Genomic DNA, 17,607 nt, shown 5'->3' with positions numbered 1-17,607 from the left:
GGGTGATGGGAGGACCCGGACCGGGGGCTGTTGGGGGTGGGGAAGGGGTCTCTTAGCTGAGAAGGGGCAGGGTGAGGTGGGGGTCTAGGCAGGCTCACTGCACAGTGAACCCCCAGTTGAAAGAGACCTGGTAGAGATAAAAAAAAATGTCCTCTGGGGTGCCTGGGTGGCTCAGTGGGTTAATCCTCCGCCTTAGGCTTAGGTCACGATCTCAGGGTCCACATCAAGCTCTCTGCTCAGCAGGGAGCCTGCTTCCCCTCTCTCCCTGCCTGTGTCTCTGCCTACTTGTTATCGCGCTCTCTCTGTCAAATAAATAAATAAAATCTTTTTTTAAAAAGTCCTCTCTACCTGGCACTGAGTCCCCCTGGTCCTCTCCTTAAAAGAGATTACCCAGGATCCCAAAGGACTCCAGCCAGGGGCTATAATCCCGCAGGACTCTTTGAAATTCAGAGTCTGGACCGGAGGAGAGGCATTAACATTTAAACCGGTGGACTGCGTCTTCCTGAGACACAGAGGACTGCTCTGGACTGATCAGAGGACCCACTTGCTGAACTGATCAGAGGACCCACTTGCTGAACCCAAGGGTGTGAGCCCAAGTGGACCGGGTCCCAGAAGTCACAGAGGAAGACTCTGGCAAAAGTGGGAGGGCCTGGAGAATGTGGGAGGCTGGGAGTGAGGCTAGTCTCACAGGGGCTTGGGAAGCCGTGGCCTCTGACAGAGGTATCCAGGCTGAGCTGGAACCAGGAGGGTCTTGTTTGAAGCCCTAGGCCCGGTCCCACCCTCCCCCACCCCCAACCCCCACCAGAGTACATGGGGTCTCTGGGTGTTTACACCTACCTCCCACTCCCCCAGCTTTCCCAGGGGGGACAGAGAAAACAAAGGGGGGAATTTGTGTCCAGGTGGGCAGAGAATGCCATCGCAGCTCACACCCAGTGGGGAAGGATGTTTTTGGGAAGAGAGCCCAATGAACTGGGGTCCCCGGCTCAGCACCCAGTGCCAGAGGACGGCATTTTGAAGAAGGGAGACGGAAGGATAGTGAGTGCCAGATGGTGTGACCACAGCTAGGCTCGTGAGCAAGCCAACTTCCCTTCTCCAGACCGGCCACAGCCTCTTGACAGAATCATTGAAAAACAAAACAAAGCAAAACATCTAAAATGAAATCAAGAGGCAGCCCAAGCAGACTCTAGCAACACAGGCAGGTGGGAGCCCACGGAGCTGCTAGCCACGAGGGCAGCCACGTCTGCTGCTGGGGCTGGGGTGGGGAATCGTTTCTGGCTGTGCTTTTTATTCCTTTCTTGGAAGCAGAGGACATTTTAAATCGTGTGCATGCATAAATGTTGGCAAATTTTAACAATAACAGTAACAAGAGGGAAGGGGAGGGGGGAGGGGAAAGGTACACTAAATCTCTCAATTTAAATCCTCAAGACACTTATCGGACATTTTCCTCTCTTTAAAAAAAAAATGGATTCGGGATATGGCCACGGGTGTGTACATTTGTTAAAACCCATCATATTGTACTCTTAAGATGTGAGCTTTTCTCCGTAAGGAAGTGTATCTCCATTTTTAAGGAGCCGAGGGAGTCCGCACACGAGTACATGGTTAAACGTTGGAATTCTGCGTCAAGTCCTTCACTGCCCTTTCTAAAAATAATAAATAATGGTGGGAAACCGAATTATGGAAAACTCTGGCTATGCGGGTAGTCAGATTTGTGGTGCCTCATTTTTTTTTTCTTTTTCCTGTATTTTCTGAATTTTCTACAACGAACTGAGTTTCCCTGCGAACCCGAAGAGACCCTCCCCGGGGAGGAGGCAGCGGAGGGGGCCCGGGGACGGAGACGGGTTCTGGTGCCGGCGGCTTCCCGGGGCCACTCTGCGCTCGCGCGGCCGCCGCCCTGGAGCGCGGAGCCGGGTCCCCGCGGCGCCGGCAGCCCTTCCGCGGGGCCGCCGGGCTCCACCAGCTTCTGAATCGCCCGAGGTTCCGCCAAGGACGGCTCCGTCCCCGTTCAGCATTTTCCGCGCTGGGGAGCCCAGGGTCCCTGAGGGGGCCCCAAATGGTCGCAGACCCTCCCCTGAGAGCGCCCCGCCCGTGGCGTCTACACCGGCAGCGCGGCGGCCGGGCCGGTCCCCGGGGCCGCGTCGCGACCGGCCCGCGGGTCCCAAAAGCGCGGGGCTGCGGGCGCGCGGGGAAGGCAAGGCCTGGAGAGGGGCGGGCGGAGGAGGGGTGAGGATCGGGGGCGGCTTTTAACGAAAAAGAAGTTGAATCATCAGCGAAACCATTAGGGCTAATGTGCTGCGCACAGACGCGGGATCAATGCCGGCCTCGGGGTCGCGGCGGGTGGAGGTGGGGGCCGCACCGCCGACCGCTCCGCCCACTGGGGGGAAATGGATTCGCGCGATTTAAGAAGCAAACTCGGACCCCACTGAGCGGGGCTCGGATGTGCTGACGCCGCGATTCCGCGCGGATCTGGAGCCCCGAGAGCGGCTCCGGGAAGGGGAGGCGGGAAGCCGAGCTGAGAACCGGGGAGATGCAGGGATGCGGGGAAGCAGAGCCGGGGCGAGCCGGGGCCGGGCTACTCTCGGCGGAAGGAACCGGGCCCTGCGGCTGCGCTGCGCTCAGGGCCCTCACTGAGCCCCGCGCCCCCGCTGGAGACCCCAAGAGCCCGGGAAGGGGGCAGAGGCCTAGGCAGGACGGAGAGTCCCGGCTCCCATCCCCACAGCCTGAGCGCACCGCTTCTGGTCGGCAGGGTCTGGCCTCCCTCGCAGCGGCCTGGAGAGGTGGGCACGGACACACACAGACACACACACTCCACGCCCCGTCACAGGTTGATGGGCGGGGGGTCCTGGGGTCGTGTCCCGGGTGTTCCCCGCCCACGCCCTGCAGGGAAATCAGACTTTCGGAGGAGAGATCCTAGGAAGTCCGCAGGAACCGGGTGGGGGATCTTGGGGAGCTCGAACAGGGCACCGAGCAGATGGGGCCTCCTCAAAGGCCAGGGTCCCAAGGGGGGCCCTCCGGGTCCCTCTTCTTCTCACTGGGGGGATGAGGGGTTTGCAATGGCCCCTGTTGGTCCCAGGGCACCTGGCTGGGCATGGGGCCTGCCTCCTGGCGCTGGACTAAAGAGCGGCTCTGTTCAGAAGCAGCCGGGAGAAGAGGAGAGCTGGCTCCTGGCTTCAAAGAAGCCTGTCTCTGACTTTCTTGGGGCCACAGGAGGTTTATCTGTAAAACGTGAGCGGGAGATGAGACAGATTGGCAAGGGTCCCTTTAGGGGGAGGTGGGGCTGCGGCTGTCACCCGTCCCCAGGAGAATGGAGTATTTTTCAGCGGCGCCCATCTACAGAAACATTTTGAGTCCTCACAAATCAATGGGGGCAGCACCCTGCCGTCCATGCCGTCACCCCCAGCCCCAAGCCAACCAACCTGCCTTCCAGTAATCCAATACACAGGTCTCTGCTGGCTTGGGGCTCCGCCCTCAGACCCCAGCCATTCTAGAAGGCCTCAGAACACTCCAAGGAAGGCACAATGCAGTTTGGCGCTCTGGGGTATAGAGGTCCCGCCTCTGAGACACTCCCCATGTGGGAGACCCATGTAGGGGAAGAAAGCACTACTGGAAGAGGGGGAGGCTTGAGGAAGGTTGAGGGAGAGGGGCTGGAGGGTCTAGACCCAAGGCGATGGCTGTTCTTGCCCCCCAGTCGCCCTGACCTTAGCCCCGGCGGCGGCGGCATGGGATCTCCACCATTCTGCAGTAGGTGGAGCAGGGCCCTGCCGCTGGCGGCTTTGAGCCGCTTGTGGATACGGAATTCCTGGGACTAGAGCCTCAGTTGCCCATGGTGGGAGTGGGGGGGCAGGGCCGTTTGGACATGCTGGGTCTCTGCTGGCCACCAGGCCAAGAGTGGAGGATTTATGTGCCTTGGAAAGTGGGGGCTTGGACCCTGGAGGAGCAGATGACGGCGCTAATGATGCTTCTGGGGTTAGGGTGCGAATGGTTCGTGGAGGGCTGTTGCACATGCGTACGCCTGCCCGCGGGAGAGGATATGCGGGCACCCGTAGGTGCGTGCAGCGTGGCTGTCCTGGAGAACCAGTGAGGGCACGACTGTGAATGGAGACTGGGGTCACTTGACTCTCTCTGCGCCCCAGACCAAGGGGGGCTGAACATCCCGAAAGTGCCACACACAGGCGAGCTGATCGCAGAAAAGTGAAGTGAGTTTCCCAAATCCACTCAGACGCGGTTGAAGGCGGCACAGGGTCCGGCGATCCTTAACTCTGGGCCTCATCCTTCCGGGAGGGAAAAATGGAAAAGGAGGCCAGACCCGAGAACCAGACAGCTGACTGGGGTGTAGTCGCCCGAGACGAGACTCGGGGCGAGCCGCCAGCTCTCCACCTGCGCACATCCCGAGCCCCACTCCTCTCCGGCCTTCGTGTTTAACGCCGCCTCCTCCCAGAAGCCTTCCGGGACCCAGGCGGGCTCAGGTACCTCCCGTCTCCCCGGCCCCAGGCCCGGCCCTTAGCTTGAGCCCGTGGCCCTTTTCCGGCTGGAGGCGCTGAATCCGGATGGATCCGCAGTGCGGGGTCGGTAGGGGACAGGAACGGACGGAAGAGTGGGGAGCGGGGAGCGGGAAGGGACGAGGTGAGAACCTAGGGGAGGGGCCCAAAGGCCGAGTCAGACTCCGAGACGCCACCGAGACGCCAGGTAAGCGAGGCTGGGGGGACGGGAGGGGGCGCGGGCGCCGGCGGGCAGGGTGGGGGCGGGGCCGGAAGGACTGCGGGGAGGGGGCGGGGCGCCCGGGAGGACCGCGGGCCGCCGGGGTGTGGAGCGGCCTTGGCCTTGCGCTGCCACGGCCTTGCGCTGCCACGCGGCCAGGGAGGGGTAGGAGGCCGGGCGTCCGCGGGTCCCGGGAGCGGTGGAGCTGTCGCCACCGCCAGTTTCTCTCCGAGCTCGGGCAGACCCGAGGGACACTCAGGCCCGGAGAAGGGACGAGCCCGGCGGCAGAGCCCCAACGGGGTCGACGCGGGGGCCGGAAGCGAAGCCGCTACGCCGACTCCCTGCAGCCCGACCCGGGCGACGCAGGCCTCGGCGGGTCGGAATCCCGGCGCCGCAGAGTGCGCGCCTCCAGCCACCTAAGTCGAGGAGACGCCTCCGAAAAGAAATAAAACCTTGAACGGAGGTCCTGGCCTCCCCGCCTCCCACCAAGGCAGATCCGAAGGGGGGAGGAATGACGTCCCGAAGAGGGGGAAATGGAACAAAGGGGGGCCCGCGGTCGGCGGGGACCGACGCACAGGCGGGATCCTGGGCGCTGGAAGGCGGAGAGCTGAGAAAAGACGGAGAGACGCGGAGGCAGAGACCGACTGAATCAGAGAATCTGAGCGAGGAGGTTCACGCGAAGCCGGGCAGGCGGAGTCCGGGAGGCACCGCCGAGGTCGCGCGGGTCAGCAGCTTCCGCGGGACGGCCCCTCCAGGGGGTTGGCGAGACCCCGGGGAGACCCGTAATTCGGGGCTGGGGTGTCCGCATCTCCCGAGACCCTGTTCGCACGTCGCCGGCTCCCCACCGGCCTCTCCCCGGGCCTCACGCCTGGGCCCTCACACCCCCAGTTGCCGACGCCCTCACCAGGGAATGGGGCGCGCCTTTCGGACTGGTCTCTCTCGGGATGGAGCCCGCAGCACATGGGGGTCTCCTGGCCAAACATGGGCCACCCAACTCAACTTCGGCCAGAGTCTGGGGCGCTGAGATCCCATCGCAGGGATGCCGAGTGCTCCAGGGAAGCGCCAAGGATCCCACGACACGAACGCGGAGCGGAGAGGCCGCCGCCGGGCTCTGTCTCCCAAATCCGCCGCGGGGTCGGGCCGGCCTGCACAGGCAGCCGAAGAGCGCGGTCCGGGGGCGGCGCCAGCTATCCTGCCGGCCTGCATCGTCCACCGCGAGGCTCAGGGGCCTCGCCGCGGAGGCGATCGCGCGCGCGGTTGGGGAGCCGGAGGGGCTCCGGGAACCGTGGGGGCTCCGGGAACCGTGGGGGGGCGGAGGAAGAGGAAGGTTGGAGACTGAAACAGATCTGCGGAGTTCGAGGGCAGGGGGTTTCAAGTGCTCGTTGGGCGCAAGCAGGGGGAGAAAGAAAGTGAGCCGCGAGTGAGGGGACCGAGGTCGGGCCCCCGATCGGAGGGAAGCAGCCAGCCACGGAAGCAGACCCAGGACGAGAGAATCGGTCGCTAGGAGCATATCCCTCGGATGTTCCCGGGCAGTCGCTCTTTAAAGTACTTTTATCGGGGAAGGTCTCAAATATAAAACAAAGTAAAGGAAGCCTTAAAATGAACCCTGGGGTCCCCACCCCCCGTTTAACCATCAGCAACTCCTGACCAACCCAGTGCCATCTGTTCCGGTTTTCGCTTCTACTATTTAATTAATTTGTTCGTTCTGTTGCAATATCTTTAAGCAGAGGCAGACATCACATCACTTCGCTGGTAAATGATAAATACAACTTTAACGGGTAAGAACTTCTTTAAATTAACCACACAGCTGTAAATCACCTTGCCAATAAAATTCGAAGTCCTGCCTAACACCCAGAAGCCGCGGACTTTCCATGGCGGGCACACAGACACCATCCCTTGGTGTCCCGTTTACTGCAATTCCCAGATAAACAATAATAAACACGATTGTTTTTATAATTAAAAAAATAATAAACCAACAAAAACTGAGGCCAGCATCCTCTCTGGGAGCCGGTGAGGGCTTCCCTGCTAGGCTGCACTCCTGCCCAGGCACCGGGAAGCCCTGTTCGCTGCCTCAGGGTTCTTGATTTTCCTTTGAGCCTTTGTCTCACATGCGGGTCCTGATTTAGAGCTCAGCACTGTCCCTGCAGGGTAGACCCCAGGTCAGTCCACCTGTGAGGGGCCGGCCCCTCCCTCTGCCTGAAAGGACAGACGGCCTTGGGGGGCTGGGTGCGAGCCACCTTGGGGACCCGGCTTGGGTCACCAGTCCAGCAATGCTTCTGGCTAATGAATTGAAGGAGGCTGGACCCCTCTTCCCGGTGGGACCCCCGCTACATCCCCCCATAGGCAAGCAGCTGGATATATGTGGGCGCTGGCCACTGGAAGGGCAAAGGAGCCAAAGGCAAGTATCCAGATGCTTCAGAAGGATGGGAAAGAAGGCCAGGACCCTGGGCAGGTGCATTTGCAGGGGGGGAACCCCATTGTGAGGCCCCCAGAGGGGGCCACGGAACTCTTAGCTGAACTCTTAGCACAAGGTGAAAGCAAAAAAGTTGAAGGACCTCATGGCTGAGTCCCTTCCCCAGAGTCTCTGCCCCTCTTGGAGCCTCAGTTCCCCCAAGAATTGCTGGATGGGACCAGAAGGCCACTAAAGATGCTTGGTGGGGAGACGCCGGCAGACATAAGAGAAAGAGACAGAAGCCTATCTGGTTCCCTCTGCCTCCTTCCTGGTGCCCATCTGACCAGCTTCCGGCCCCCTCAGTGAACCCAGGTGTGTTTGCCTTCTGTGAACCCAGGCGTGTTTGCCTTCTGGGGAGCCTAGCTCTGGGACAGCCTCTCCCCCACAGCCAGGCCAGACTTGGCAGGAGGAGTACAGAGGCCACAGACCACCTGTAACGCACGCCTGCTGAGAAGGGTCAGTGGGCAGTGCTTTTCCTCCAACAGGCACCTCAGTGGGAGGCCCTGGGTGGGCTGGGGGGCACGAAGGTCAGGTGCTCCCCGCTCAAAGTGGAGAGGGTGGGGAGCCACCAACCAGAAGGGCGGTTGTCGGGGCTTTTCACTCCTGCACCAGGGCTCTGGATGAGGGTGCTGCCTGTGCTCCTAGCCCGGGGCCTGGCATGGCCAAGGCCAGGCGGCTCAGGCAGGGCAACTCTCTGGGGAGGAACAGGGTGAGCTCATTTGCTTCACCTGCTTCGAGAGCGAGAGCGGGTATGCTCCTACATGGAGCAGGAACCTGGCTGGGAATCCTTCCCAGATTGCAACTCCCCATTCACCCTTGGCCTAAGGAGGGACCTGAGCCCCTGGTGGCCTTTCCCAACACTGTGAGGTTGAGTTTCACCTTCTGAGGTCCTGGGGACCAGCTCTGGGAGGAGACTGATTCTCCAAGTTCTTTTCAGGGCAGAGTTGGTGGAAAGTCAGCCCAGGAAGGGGACTGAGCAGGGCACTGTGCGGTGGGGAGGGGGGTTTGTTCCCCCCCACCCCCCTGTTTGCACATCACTGCGAGGGTGACCCTATGGCCCTGGCCCCAGGAACCTCGCCACCTTGCTCAGATCAGAGAAGGGGAAGCACTTACAGGTTATAGACCACCATCTTCACATAGGTCTGTCATGGGGAAACTGAGGCCTGGAGGGGAGGAGGGATTTGCTCAAAGTCACTGAGGGGAGTGAGGCTGAGCCTGGGCCGAGGTGGGCCTGCCCCAGGTTTCCAGAGCCCCTCGGCCCTGCCTAGGCTCGGGGACTCTGCAACCAGCAGCCCCAGCACAGTCCACCAGTCCACTATAGTGGTAATTGGGCCTCATGGAAGGAGGAGGTGAGGTTGGTGGGTTCTAGAGAGGGCAGGGCAGGTGTGGTGGAAAGTGATCGAAGACATTCATCATCTGCCAGGAGCGGGGTCGCTGAGCCCTGGGTTCCTGGTGATAGATGTTGCTGGAGCTTGGGGCCAGCACATCCCCAGCCTGGACCCGCGCGCCCTCTAGGTTGTTCTGCTTTGTGGCACCCCTGCCGCAACACCCAGTGTGCTGGCTCAGAATGGGGGGGTGGGGAGCCAGCTTCCCGGAGCCCAGCCGGCCTAACCCAGGTCTGGACTCTGAAGTTAGGCTCCTGGACCCCAGCTGTTCCCTCACAGCCAACACAGCCCTTCTTTCTACCTCCTGGCTCCCTCCATCCACAGACCTCAGAGCCCGCAGGCAAGAAAGCCTCTCTACAGATCAACTTTTCACTATTCCATTGAAAGGCAGCTCTTCCTCCAAATTCTGCCCGAATTTGCAGCTACAGACCCTTCCTCCCTTGATGCGGTGACAGACACAAGCTGGGTGGCCAGTGAGGGTGACGGTCCCTGGGCTGGCTGGCTTCCCAGGAGGCAGAACAGATTTCCTAGACTCGGCACGTGCACTCTCCTTTCCCTTCTCCCGCACCTGTGGCCCCCGCAGGCAGCAGTGCCCAGCACTGCCTAGGGTGACCCGCCTTAGGACCCTGGCCACACCAGCTCAGTGGGGAGTTGCGGTCAGCAGGGTCACCAGGCTACCTGGGGACTGTACCTGCACCAGCCATAAACAGTTAAATAAAATGATTGTCTCCTAGTGATAATCTCTCTGACTTGGGCTTTCATTGTACCGTCTGAGTCCCCGTGACCCTAACTGTTCCCAAAAACCATTTCTTCTCTGTACCCTGGAGAGGGTGCTCCCCAGAGCTCCCAAACCCGCCTGGCATGAAGGAAAGGGGGCAGAGGGGACGGCAGCTTCCAGCAGGACCCGTGCTGGCCCCAGAGGCCTCTGCCCAGGTGGGCTGGCGTCCTTTGGAAGACTGCTGCCTGCCTGAGCCCACCAGAAAAGCACCTGGTGGTGAACAGGTGGGAAGAACAGGTGCTGAAAGAACAGAGGGGAAGGCCCCAGGTGGGGCCCGAGGCTGGAGCATTGAGGCCTACCTAGAGCAGGGCGGGGAGAGTGGGAGGGAGCAGAGAGGGAGAGATGGGCTGGTGCTGCCCTTGGAGGGGCCTCCTGGGCATCCCTTGGCCACTGACCAGGAGCCACACCCTTGGAAAATAACTAGCAGGAAATTCATTTAGTTGATGCATATCAGAAGTCCCTCCCAAAGTTCAGTAAAACCTAGTTTGGAGAAAAGCAGTGTGGGGCAGCTCCCCCACCAGCCCAAAGAGAAGGATAGCTGGCCCGTGAAGGGCCCAAGGAAGGCCAAGGTGGCCACCAGGAATGCACCTGTGGGGTTAGGGGCTGGGTGGGGGGAGCCCGGGAATCTCTCTTATGCGGAGGGCACCATAAGCCAGAAGGCAAGGACCTAGAGGTGCAAGGACAGCCCAAGCCATGGGCTGCCCCCCTCCAGGAGGCCCCACTTTCCAGGCCTGGCCTCCGGGCACTGGGAGCTGGCTGGCCCTCGGGCTGGGGATGTTCCAGATACAGGAGCTGGATGGCAGGGGCAGACAGACAGATGGACCACCAGTGTAGGGTAGACCCCCTTGGCACCTTCTCCTGGGCTGTCTGGCGCCACCTCTGAGAGCACGGAGCCCCTGTGGCCGGTCACTACATCTCAGCCCAAGAGCCAGAAGCTGAGGGTCAGACACAGGTTTCCAAGGGGGGCCCAATTCTGTTAGAAGGGACCCAAATTTCTAGCCACAAATCGCCTCTCTCCCCAACTGGAGAAGCATACCCCACAGAGGGCCCTTCATCTCTCCCCCTTCGCACGGGACCCTGCAGTCACCCTGTAACAGCCTATCTTGGGGTAGACAGAGCCTGAATGACCACCGTGTAATCCAGACTACTGGAATAAGCTTTTGTTCTGAGGCCATAAACTCAGCCCTGAGCTGGGGCTTTGCCCACCGACCTGGATCCCCCCTTGAAGCTTGCCAGAGATTGTAGATGGCCCAGGGGCTGAGGAGAGGCTGGAGAGCACCATTCCCCACCTGATCTTGCTGGGAGTGTCCGTGTTTTGTTTGGGCCAAAAGAAAAACCCATACGGTTAGAGATAGCCATCAACAAAGGGGCTGTGGATGGGGGGACCCACACAGCCATAGCCAACAGCCCCTTGTGCCAGAGGCAGTGGGCTCCACCTCCACCTGACTCATGGCTTTTAGGTTTCACGGAGGTCCCAGAACAGTGGGACACAGGCCACATGGCCCCCTCCTCCCCCCCAACCCTTTACCTTCCCTGCGGCAAAGTCCCCCGGAGGACCAGCTGGGCCTTCTGGGATATGGGGGCTGGAGCAAGGAGTCCCCAGACCTGGACTCCTGCCTGCCCTTTCCACCTTGCCACCGGTCCTCGGTCGGCACAGAAAGAGCTCCAGGAAGGAGGGACGGACTGACGGATGGACAGGACCCACGGTGGCCTGCTAGCAGAGGAGGGGCCCCGCCCCAGTGATCACAAAGCAGCAGAAACAGTCCAGAAAACGTCCCTTTTATTCCGTACGCAAATAAGTAGATTTGTTTTTTAAAAAAGTCTTCACCAGAAGAACTGGAGGCCACGGCCCAGGAGAGAAGCCCCAGTCCGGCCCTGTCTGCGGAAGGGACACTCTGACGCTGGGGCCACTGGCCGGTCTTCACCCCGTCCCCTCTGCAGGGGCACTTGCCCTGGGGGTCTCCCTCTGCAGGGCCCGCTGCCAAGGCCTTGAGGCTGGTCACAGTCCTCTGGAAGCCTGCTGTCGGGGTCCTGCGCAGTCCTGGGAAGGGACATGTATGTGGGGTGGGGGCTGTGCTGGGGAGCGGTCACCTTGAAGCACCTTGGACAGCCTCTTGGCCTTGGTGGAGTGGGCCTGGGCACTGGCTGGCCGCAGTGGGGCAGTGGGAAGTGGCTGAACTTGCTCCCCGGTGGAGGACTGTCCTGCCAGAGCTGCCGGCTGCAGGGCACAGTGTCTCTCCCGGATGTCCTCTTCCCTGCCACAGGTCCAGCCTGTCTGGGTGCCGCGGTGGAAGACATCTCTGTTACATTCTGGACGAGCTTCAGACAGGGTTCTGGCCGGCTGTGCAGCCTGCGATCTGGCGCAGAGGGGCCCTCCCCCAGCACTCCCTGGGCTGCCCCAGAGGTCCCCAGCGGCCCCAGGCAGTGGGCCCAGCGGGTGGGGTTCACACCAGGCCGGGCATCTGCGCCCGCAGGAAGGGCACGGAGGCAGCTGCCGGGAAGGCGGCCAGCGGGTAGGCGAGGGCCCCGGAGAAGCCAAGCAGCGGCGGGGGCGGCGCGGGCGCAGCGGGCGCTAGCGGGAAGGGCAGCGCGGCAGCTGTGGGGCCAGGGGCGGCTGCGGCCGGAGGGCTCTCGTGGTAGAGCACCGGCACGCGGACGAGGCGCTGCGCTCCCGGCGGGGACAGGCTGGCCGCTTCCAGCTCTGCGGCCAGCTGCCGTTTCCACTTGTTGCGACGGTTCTGGAACCAGATCTTGACCTGCGTCTCGGTGAGCTGCAGGGAGGCAGCGAGGCCCGCGCGCTCCGCGCTGCTCAGGTAGCGCTTCAGGTCGAAAGTGGACTCGAGCTGGAAGACCTGGCTGCGCGAGAAGACCGTGCGCGTCTTCTTCTTGCGACCGCCAGCGACGCCGATTCCGCCGCGCACCTCGCCCGCCGCCGCGGGGGCCTCGGCCAGCTCGGCCGCCTCCTCCGCGCCGGCTGCTGGGCCCCGCGCCGCTAGCTCCGCCGCCTCTCGCTGCACCGCTCCCGGCCCGGGGGCCCGCTGCCAGGCACCCTCCGCTCGGCCCATGTCCTCGCCGGTCTCCGGTGAGTCCCGGTCGCTGGCTGCAGGGGAGAGAGGGACACACGGTTGGTTCTGGGGCTGATCCCCAGACCCAATCACTGCGGCCGGCCGCTCCCCCAACCTGCGGCCTCCCACACAGCTGCCAGCAAAACTGGTCCCCGCGCAGAGCCGCGCATCCCCGCGCTGCTGCCTGGAGAGCTCACCCAGGGATGGAGAAAGGGAGAGGTGGGAGGAGGTGAGCAGTACTACAAACCAGCAGGCTGGCAATACAGCCTCGCTCAGGGCTGCACATCCACACCAGGGGACGAGAGAGGAGAGAGGAAAGAAAAGAAACACAGAAATGCAAACAGAAACACAGAAAAGAGATTCCCGAAACCAGTGATCCTGCACTGAAACACTATGAGGAATCGTAGGCGGCACAGGGCCCCGAGGAAGGACGGACGCCCTCCCCTCTGAGATACAAACAAGAGCACCCTGACTCCCAGCACCCAGCCCTATGCCGAGCCCCCCAAACACAGAAACGAAGACCTGCGGTGACCCTCCCCAGCCACTTGCAGAATCGGGCAGACGCAGAAAGTCCCGCTTGCATAGAAACATCCCTGGGAAGGAGAATAAATAAATGCAAACAGTCCCCAAACAGAACTCCAGGTGGCACTGGGATCCCCACCCCCTCTCCACTTCCTGCACCCCTTACCCAGATGCCCACAGAGGCCTGCCTGTCCATTCTCCCCATCATAGTACAAACGGGGCTCTGCAGAAACACAGCGGCTGCATGGCATCCCCACCGCTCTTGCAGCCTTGGCTGAGCCTGGGGGCTTGGGGTTAGAGAAGGGCCCCAAGGGTTCCCGAGCTTGTGCTCCAAATGCCGGGCTCCACCTGATCTCCCAACAGTAAGGAGATGCCCTCCAGGACTGGCACAGGATGGGGATGGGGACGGTGCCTCCAGGTGAAGGAGCCTGCCAGGTGCATGTCCATATTCCTGCACCCCCCCCAGACTGCGGGGTGCAGGCCAATCAGGGTCAGCATGCCCTTCCGCCTCCCCTTGGCTTGAGTCCCTCCACCTTCCCCCCACCCCCGTGCCAAGGCTTGGTAGGTCTAAGTAGAGGTTGGCCCCTGCAGCCCGTCCAGCCCTCAGAAGCCAGGTGTTTACAAGGTGTGTCCACAAAGCTCGGCTTGTACGTGTGGCTCGGGCCCCTGTGGGTGTGTGGAGTCGTGTGTGTGCCCCTGCCCAACCCTGGGTGGTGCGAGTCCTCTGGGTGCCTGATGGGGAGTCAGGTCCAGGCCCGGAGCTGCTCCAGAGCAGAGCCTGTGTGCTACCAGACAGGAGGAGCCTGTCTCTTCACAGCACCCTAAGCGCCCAGACTCACAGAGGCCCACGCACTACCCCAAGACACCACTCCAGGCCTGCCAGCTTCGGTGGCAAACCTGGACCCTAACCCGCATTGCAGGAAATAAGAAGCGCCAACTTCAGGAGTTGGCCACCAGGGTGGCGGTGGAGGGGGGGAACCTGAGGCAAGGTGGGGACCACAGCTCACCCCGCCAGACCTTCTCAGAAACATTCCGGGCGAGGGGGGGCACGAAATGTGGTCACTTGATTTCAGGGAAACAAACGCTAGAGCCCTGATCCAGTGTACGTGAAAGGGGTGGAGACCCCAGATTTCTGGGTATGGGTTCTGGGAAGTGGGTCCCTTGGCAGAAGGATCACTCCCGCTCCAGGTGGGGAGTTTATCGACAGGGGTCTGGCCACCTACCCCCCAGCACACACTAACGGATTTTGGAGCAAGAGCCTGGAACAGTCCTCACACTGGCTTTACAGTGTGTGTGTGGGGGGGGGTGGATAATGGCTAGGCCTGGGGGCCAGCATTCCAATGACTTCCTGGTGTTCCTCCCAGGGGTTTTCCTCCAAAGGGCAGGTCCCCAAGGGGGGCGGTGAGCCCGGGCAGAGTGAGCAGAACTCAGGGCAAGAGGGGTGAGCAGCTCTGGGGCTGAGAACCCCCACTCCCAGCATCTGAGCCCTCAGCAGGGAACAAAGGCAAGGGAGGGGGAGGGGCAGAAAAGGAAGAGAGAGGGGTGGGTCTGGGGGCTTCAGAACAGCTCCCTTCTTGCCCAGGAGGACCGAGAGGGAGGCCTCAAAGGCCCCAGCCCCAGTCTGCAACTCTCAGAGATGGGGTTTTGGGGGCACAGATGCTCCCTCCTCCACTATCCAGCCCCCCAACAGTGGCTCCCTCTACTCCAGCCCCTTCACCCTTCCGGGTCGGACTCTACTTTGTCTTCACTTCTTCTGCCCCCTACCTCCCTGTTTTCTCACCATCACCCGCGGGGCTGCTGTGTCTGCCTCTTCTCTTTTCCTCTCTCCCCACATCCCTCTCCTTTTTCCTCTCTCCCTCCCTCTTCTCCCACCCCCTCTTTGCTCTCCGTCTTTCCCCGTCTTTTTCCAGCCCCCTTCCCTCGCTGGGCTTCAGCAGCCCGTGGTCCCGGGTCCCCGGGCTCCTCTCCTCTGGCTCTCCAGCCTCCCTCAGACCCGCAGAGCCTGGCGACGGGGGGTGACGCCGAAGACGTGTGGTGACCCCGTCCCGGGGAGCGGGCCTCCAAACCCGCCCCGCTACACGCGAGGAGGAGGGCGGCCCCGAAAGGCCTCCCACGGACCCTCCGAGCACGGTCCCCGCCCGCCCACCCCTCACGGCGCCCCCACTCACTGTCCGGACTGAGGCCGCCGCCGTAGCCGCCGTGCGCCCGAGGGTACCAGCGCGTCGCGCCGCCGCAGCCCAGCGCGTAGGGCGGCCCGGGGCCGGGGGGCGGCCGGGGACCGAGGCCCAGTGCGCCCGGCCCTAGCAGCGCCCGCGCCCGCGCCTCCCCGCCGGGCCCCGCGCCCGCGCGCAGCTGCCGCCGCCGCTGCAGCCGCCGCCGCCGCGCCTGCTCCCCGTCCTCGTCCTCCGGGTCGTCGTCGTCGTCCTCCTCGTCCTCGCGGCCGCCGCCGCCCTGGGCCGCGCGCCTGGCGCCCTTGGCCTCGGCCGCCAGCAGGTTCTCGATGAGGAAGGAGGAGGCGCGGGCCGGCGTGGCGCGCCCGGGCTCCGTCAGCTCGTCCGGCATCGCGGCCGCGGGCCCGTCGGGCTCTGCGCGCTGCTCAGGGGTCCCGGGCCCCCGCCGGGGACTGTGGCGCGCGGCTCCCGGGCGCACGCGCGGGCCGGCCCTGGAGCGGCCGCCGGGAACGCTGGCGTCGGGCCCCGCCGAGCGGGCGGCGGCCTCGGCGCGGGGCTGGGCTGGGCCGGGAGCGGGTGCGCGCCGACAGCCGGCCGGGCAGCCGCCTCGCTCGCCTTTCACGTCGCCGCTCTGGTCGCCGCCCGGGCCGGCCCGCTGGGGGCGGGGAGGAGCGGGGGAGGGGCCGGCAGGGGCGGGGCGGCGCGGGCCCGGCGGGTCGCCGGCGCAGCCCGAGGACGCCGCGGCGGGCCCCGAGCGCGGCCGCGGCCCGAAGACGCCGCCGTGGCCCGGGCGCGCGGGCGGGCGCGCGGCCGAGGGCGGGCGGCGGGAAGGCCGGGCCGGGGGTCGCGGCAGGGTCGGCCCCGCGTGATCCATTCCCGGGGCCCGCGCCGCCCGGGCCGGGGGCGGGGGGGTGGGGCGGGGCCTGGGCCGGGCGGCCGCCCATTGGCCGCGGGGCCCCGAGCCCAGGAGGGCGGGCCAATCACCGTCTGGCGGGGGCCGTAATCGCCTCGCGGCGGGGAGAGTGTAGCACCGAGCGTGAGTAACTGTGTGCGCGCTCGCGAGTGTGGTATGTGCGTGTGTGCACGTGGGTGTGCGCGCGCGTGTGTGTGCGTGTGGATGTGTGTGTGCACGGGGGGCGTGAAGACCCCGGGACTTCCAGGAAAGCGTCAGAGGCTGGGCCACAGTCGTTTGTTTCCAGACTGTGGCTGCAAAGCTGTGGCTTATTTCAATATTTACACTTAATAAAATATGCTTTACACGCTGAATGTGGTGCCGTAGAACTCTCTAGTTCCCAGGCTCAGCCCCAGAACGTAAGGAAATGTTCGCCCCCACCCCCGCTCCTGGCGCCCGAAGGCCCGCACAGCGAGAGTGGCTCCCCAGCGACCGGCTCCCCGGGAGGCCCGGGACTTAGGGAGCGTGGGCCACTGTCCCTGGCCGCGGAGCTCTTGGGGGCAGGCCCCATCCCTCACTGAGCCTCCGTTTCTGGATGTGAACCCGTGGGGAGTCTCCTCCCCTTTCTGCAGCAGGGAGCGGGGGACAAGTGTGCATTCCGGCCCAGCCGTCACCCTCAGAGCTGTGTCCGCTCAGGAGTAACCTTGTGACCAGGCTCGCAGCCCTATCGTGCGGGTGGAGCGGGCTTCATCTAACGCGGGTTATCTCATCGAGATATGTCCTGACCCTCAGTGCCAGCCAGGGGCCCCCAGTCCAGGCGAGTGCTGCCCGCCTTCTCCCGGAGGGCTGCAGGCCTGGCTTGTTTCAAGTTTCCGATCAGCCACCGGGAGGAGCATCAACCCCATTTTCCAGAGGGGAAAACAGAGGGAGGCGAGGAGAGGAGAGACTGCCCCAGATGGTAAGTGGCTCTAGCAGGCCCGTAACTCCGGAGCTCTGAGTCTAGAGTGGGCACCACGTCCCCAGAGTTGGATGGGGGAGCCGAGGGGTGAGGCCCAGACACCAGGCCAGGACAAGGTGAAGCTGGCCAGGCTCTGCGATGCTGCGCGTCCCCAGGGCATTTCCTGGCATGCCTGCCTCCAGCCAGCTTCCCCTGGTCAGCCCCTCACTAGCCCAGGAGCTCCGGTGCTGGGACCGACACGGGGTGTGCATTTTGACAAGCAGGTGCTGTGCCCATCTTCTCTGGTCCTCACATCCGGCCCCTGAAGGGGCAAAGACAGTCAAAGACAGGAAATCACCCCGGCCTGGAGGCAGACACTGGGATGAGGGCTCTTCCCACTTTGTGTAGATTAGGACACTGAGCAAAAGTGACAAGAGCAGGGGTCTTAGGGAAGAGTTGGGGTCTCCCAAGTATTGTTCCCTGGGGGCAGCCAGGGTAAGAGAAACTCTGGCAGGGGAGAGCCAGAAGGGGCTAAGCCCAGGGAAGAAATGGCAGCCTCAGTCCTTTGATAAGTGCTACCCTGGGCTAATCACACAGTCTAATTGGGGGGCACTTCAGATAGATGGGGGGAAATGAGGCCAGAGAGGGACACAGATAAGAAAACAATGGCTGTGAGGATGGGTTCCTTCCAGATAACCACCGACCTTAGG

General features: G+C 63.2%; 1 protein-coding gene across 1 annotated transcript; it reads right to left on the bottom strand.

Moving 5' to 3' along the window:
- Positions 1–11,754: 11,754 nt before the first annotated feature.
- Positions 11,755–15,459, bottom strand: HMX1 (H6 family homeobox 1; the record flags this gene model as incomplete). The annotated part of the gene is made up of 2 exons (XM_080796409.1): positions 11,755–12,410; positions 15,066–15,459. 2 exons carry the CDS (start codon positions 15,457–15,459, stop codon positions 11,755–11,757), a joined length of 1,050 nt encoding a protein of 349 aa, XP_080652535.1.
- Positions 15,460–17,607: the final 2,148 nt, after the last annotated feature.

This window comes from Martes martes (assembly GCF_963455335.1).
Source record: "Martes martes genome assembly, chromosome: 2".
Taxonomy (NCBI): Eukaryota; Metazoa; Chordata; class Mammalia; order Carnivora; family Mustelidae; genus Martes; species Martes martes.
Note: the sequence above shows the minus strand (reverse complement) of the source record. Positions and strands in the feature narration are given on the sequence as shown.